This window comes from Triticum dicoccoides, chromosome 2B (assembly GCF_002162155.2).
Source record: "Triticum dicoccoides isolate Atlit2015 ecotype Zavitan chromosome 2B, WEW_v2.0, whole genome shotgun sequence".
Lineage (NCBI taxonomy): Eukaryota > Viridiplantae > Streptophyta > Magnoliopsida > Poales > Poaceae > Triticum > Triticum dicoccoides.
Genome location: NC_041383.1, coordinates 78,109,024 through 78,114,344, shown reverse-complemented (window position 1 = coordinate 78,114,344; position 5,321 = coordinate 78,109,024). Strand labels below are relative to the sequence as shown.

The window sequence follows — 5,321 nt, the reverse complement described above, 5'->3', positions numbered from 1 at the left end:
ATAAAAGGATACGGATTTGTTCTGAAAAAAATAAAAGGATACTAATAGCTCTTTCCAATTGAAACCAACCGATCAACACCTTCCTTTTTTTAGTTGATCCAAACTATTAACAGAATCGTGGGGCTGAATGAAAAGAAATCAGCACCCTAGTATTTTTCTCTTCTTTCCAAAAAAGACAGTTCTTTTCCTTACAAACAATATCTTTTTTCTTCTGACCTGTACGCTGACTTTCTTTCTCTATAAGATGAAGGAGAATATGGTGGGCAAAACGACGGATATCATGCAAATCTATCTCACCTTAATTTGTACGTCCCCAACTCCCCATCCTCGTCCCCCGCTTCCCTTGGCGTTGACGTAGATAATCAGTCATTGATTTCACATGAATCAAACTGCATATGTATGTGACTTGTAATTGCTGTGAATAGATTAAGGACTCTTAAGAGCTTTGGAGAAATTCTTCCTCGCATTGCTAGTGCATACTGATTAGCAAGTACCAATAACAATTGCAATGTTACTTAAATAGAAGGGGCGGCCATTCACTGAAGCATGTATACATTTTTATCTTTGAAAGAGGACTGCTTACAGACTTACATCTGAAGTGCTCAATGTGTTGCAATGCCGGAAAAATTATCATGAATGTTCAGATCGTCAAAGCTAGTGTAACTTCCTAACATAACAATTCTTCGCTTTTTTATTTGGCAAGCAAAGACATCTAGATTTGTGAATCTATAGCACACGTTTTCGTCTTGACTATGTGAACTTACGCATAGGGTTGGCACACGTTTTCGTCTTGACTCTCCGGTAGAAACTTTGGGGCACTTTTTGAAGTTCTTTGTGTTGGTTTAAATAGATGAATATGAGATTGTGTGATGCATATAGTATAATCAAACCCATGGATACTCGTGGTGACATTGGAGTATCTAGGTGACATTGTGGTTTTGGTTAATGTGTGTCTTAAGGTGTTATTTTACTACGAACTCTAGGGAAGTTTGTCACACTTATAGGAATAGCCCAATGGATTGATCGGAAAGAATAACTTTGAGGTGGTTTGGTACCCTACAATAATCTCTTCGTTTGTTCTCCGCTATTAGTGACTTTGGAGTGACTCTTTGTTGCATGTTGAGGGATTGTTATATGATCTAATTATGTTATTGTTGTTGAGAGAACTTGCACTAGTGAAAGTATGAATCCTAGGCCTTGTTTCTATGCATTGCAATACCGTTTTTGCTCACTTTTGTTATTAGTTACATTGCTGTTTTTTTATCTTCAGATTACAAAAACCTATATCTACCATCCATATTGCACTTCTATCACCATCTCATCGCCGAACTAATGCACCTATACAATTTACCATTATATTGGGTGTGTTGGGGACACAAGAGACTTTGTTATTTGGTTGCACGGTTGTTTGAGAGAGAGCATCTTCATCCTACGCGCTCCCATGGATTGATAAAACTTAGGTCATTCACTTGAGGGAAATTTGCTACTGTTCTACAAAACTCTGCGCTTGGAGGCCCAACACGAGTCTACAAGAAGAAGGTTATATAGTAGACATCAGTTCTCCTCGCGGCTGCATCGAATCGCGCGTCGCCGCTCGATACGCGGTCCCGGCCTCCGCCTCGAGGTCATCCAAGCGGCTGCACTGACTCGCACGCCGCCATTGCGTCGCCCCTTTGGGCCGCAGCGCCGCGGCCCGAAGTCCCCGCTGCCGCCCCGAGGTCTTCCCACCGTTGCCCCGACCCACCCGCTGTCGTCGTGTCGCCCCTTTAAGCCGTGGCGCCGCGGCCCGCGGTCCACTGCCGTCCTTGCGTGTCAACTTCCTGTGGTATGCGCCACGCCACCTTCCTTGGCGCGGAAACGCCACCGTCCGTGCTGGTCTTCATCACACTGTCGGATTCCTTGCCTACTTCGAGCATCGCCGCTGTGCTCCTAACCAAGCCACCACCACCGCCGTCAGGCCGCCGCCGTCGCTCTTCTTCGGCCGCCGCCGCTGCTACCGCCGTAACCGCCGACCCCGCCCGTCCACCCCTTTCATCTTCATCCAGCACCAGCCCATCGCCAGCGTCACCGTCATCTACCCCAACCACTTTTTCTACTCCGACAATCGTTGGTAACATCGACCCCGCGGCGATGGATGCCACAACCGTCGTCGAGTCTCCTTCTCTGCTGGCCCCTCTGACTCCTCGACATGGCATACATCTTGTGTAGGTCCCTCGTCTACGCATGCCCGGTGCTGGCAACACTGATGTGTGCCTTCATCCACGACACGTCCCCGGGCCTGGCAAGCCTGGTTGACGCTTCGTCAACTTCGTCTTCGTCCGTCTACGCATGCCCGATGCTGGCAACACCGATGCGTACCTTCGTTCTCGACGTGTCCCCGGACTTGGCAAACCCGGCGTGACGCCTTGTCAACACCGTCTACCTCTCGGGGCGCCCCTACTTCGACATCATTGCGCTCATTCTAACTCGGCGCCTCCTTGCGCCCGCGGCTCCACGGCGTCTTCCTCGACACCGGCTACCCCGACTCGACATCAACCACGGCATTCTTTGCATGGCTACCTCGACAATGGCTACACCACCCTACGCTCTCGGCTACATCGACATACGGCACAAAGGGCTACCGCCTTGCTCGAGCAACCTCGTCGGTTGCCACTCCGCCACGACTTCCGCGATGAATCGACTGTGACGATTGTGGGGTGGGGGGGGTGTCCGTCGGATTGCCTTCGGATTATTCTCCAATCTCACCATCTGCGTCGCTACTGTTGTGACTGCGGGGGGATGTTGAGTATATTGATTAGATTTGAAACATCTGATAGACTAGGAAATATTCTGGCTTGCCTTGTACGCCAAGATGACCATTGTACTCCTATGTATATGCCCACGAGGCTCAAGCAATACAACCAACGATTCCATCAATTCCTCTCTCTCCCTTCTAACAAAAACCACACAAGTATCATTCCACCCTGCTGGATAGGCCCTCCATTAAGCACTTGCATGACCTCATGCAGAACTTTATCACCAACTATATCCCAACATTTTTTTTTTTTTGTAAAACAAGGAGGGCATACCATCTGGTCCAGGAGCCCTGAGATCAGCAATACTATTGAGGGCAACCAAAACTTCCTTCTCAGTGAACTCCTTGCAAAGCAATTCATTCATGGCCGGAGTCACTCTTGTGTCAATGTGACCCAAGAGTTCCTCCATGCGGGTACCTGCAATAGAAGTGAAAATGTTCTTAAAACAGTTAGTCACTACTTCCTTCATAGCTCCTTCCTCCTCCATCACACTCCCATCCTCTCTCCTTAACTTCTTAATTTTGGTCACTCTACTGGATAGCGTGCAAGAGATAGTGGACGTCGGGCAGTGTTAAAAGTTGAAAGGTGTGGAGACATCCAAAAGCATGAGATGGCCCCGGATCATCCAATTCCACCATGTCTAGAAGTCACGCCCGCCACAGTGGTTGATTTGTTTAAGTTGTTATGTAATATGTGCCCGACATCCAATGTGTGCATTCAGATGGTTTTAGTTTGAATTTTATATGACTCCTAATTTCATTTCTATAGCAAGCCCCCAACAGTGTATGAATATACGCAAAACTTTTACTCAAGCGAAGGTGATTAGAAAGAAAGTGATGTTGCTGAGGAAGAAATTAAAGTGATGGCCAAGGATAAGGCTTGAACTCGCTGGCATGGCATCAATCACATGAAAAACACATAAAATCAACGATGTGGCCATGCATGTGGGTAAGTAAGAGCTAGGCTTAATCCTTGGAGGTAGCACCAAAGGTGAGCATGGAGCCCTGGAGCACCTCGGCCACGATCCCGTCCAGCCGCGCCGCCATGTCCAGCGTCATGCAGCTGCTCCAATCCCCCACCGTGCCGTTCCTGAAGAAGTCCTCATTCTTGAGCCCCAGCATTGTGCTCCCGCTCCTGTTCACCTCAAGCCCCTTGAGCGTCCCAAAGCTGCAGAGCTCCACGATGTCGCGCACCACCCCGTCAGCCTCCTCCTCCGGCGAGAAGGGGCATCCCATGAACACCGCCATCTTCCTCAGGCTACCCGAAGGGTCAAGCAGCATGTCCTCGTACCTGAGGAACAACAACTGATCGGGGCTCCGGCGGCTCGCCTCCCAGTACTCGAGCGTGTGGCGCCACTGTGGCCCCGCCACACTCTGGCCCTTGCAGAAGAGCTCGAACGCCTCCTCAAACGTTGGCATGGCGGACGACGCGCCGCCGACGTCGGCCATCCGTTGCAGTGTGGCCGTGGTCTTCAAGTGGAAGTGCCAGAAGGAGACGAGCGTGTCCTTGGGATCCCGACAGACGTACACGATCCGGCCGCCGGAGCCGTCCTCCGGACCCGTGATGCCGTGGGGCAGCAGGGAGTAGGGAAGGTGGGTGGCGAGTAGTCGGGGGGAAGGGATCTCCTCGTAGATCAGGCCATCGTCGTCTTCCCCGGCGAGCTCGAGGAAGCCGACGAGGTCGTGGGGGCTGTTGCGCTGGAGCGGGTGGTCTGCCCCGGCGGACGGCGGGTGAGCGGAGCGGTTGAGCGCGGAGAAGGCGAGCGCCTTGAGCCAGGTGGTACCGGTCTTGGGGAAGCTCACCAGGATCACGTCGGTGGGCCTCGGCCTGAAGCGCGTGTGCGACGCGCCGACGAACTTGAGCAAGAGGTCGGTCAGCCAGAAGCCGCCGTACCGGCGCAACCGGTACGGGGGGAACCCCGGCGCCGTGGGGAGCGATGGCGTGATCTCCGCTAGGTTGGCGTGCGGGCTCGGGGTGGCGGTGACTACCGGTGCAACAGCTCCTTCTTCCTTCTCTCCGGCTGCGCCGGGCGTGGGAGCACCAATACTGGCCATGGCTTGTTTCCTTCAACTGATCCGTAGTAGTATATATGCTTGCGAGCCTGTGCCGTTTGCAAGGCGCGCTGGGCGTACCTACCTCCTCTTCACATGCGGGCTAGCTACTGTGCATGCAGGTGACAAGATTCCTCCAACTCGATCAATAATTGTACTAGTATAGCGAAAGTGATCTTCTGAGCGCGAGCACACCTGCTCGCGGTATCCTCCCGCCCGTGGTCCTCGTGATCCACAAGCTGACGTGAAAAAGCCCAGGTATTTCTCCCGTATATCTATTAATAAACAGTTCCACTGGCCCACTTCTGTCAAACGGCCACTGCTACGACGTCAACCAAATGGGCTCCGGCTCAGCCGGTCTGTAACGGGGTGGGCCGTCAGCTTGCAGATTCTGGACTAAACGCTCGTTCAGTTTGAATTTCGAATAGGATCCACAAAGCACTGGGCGCCCACAGATGCATGCACTTGTCTTGCT

The 5,321-nt window shown here is 51.6% G+C and overlaps 1 protein-coding gene across 1 annotated transcript; it reads right to left on the bottom strand.

The window, feature by feature from the left end:
* Positions 1–3,620: 3,620 nt before the first annotated feature.
* Positions 3,621–4,849, bottom strand: LOC119362242 (cytosolic sulfotransferase 5-like). The gene has a single exon (XM_037627441.1). It carries the CDS (start codon positions 4,847–4,849, stop codon positions 3,761–3,763), a length of 1,089 nt encoding a protein of 362 aa, XP_037483338.1. The 3' UTR covers positions 3,621–3,760.
* Positions 4,850–5,321: the final 472 nt, after the last annotated feature.

Excerpts from the sequence above, each read along its gene's own strand:
- LOC119362242 (XM_037627441.1), bottom strand. The coding sequence starts at position 4,849 with ATGGCCAGTATTGGTGCTCCCACGCCCGGCGCAGCCGGAGAGAAGGAA.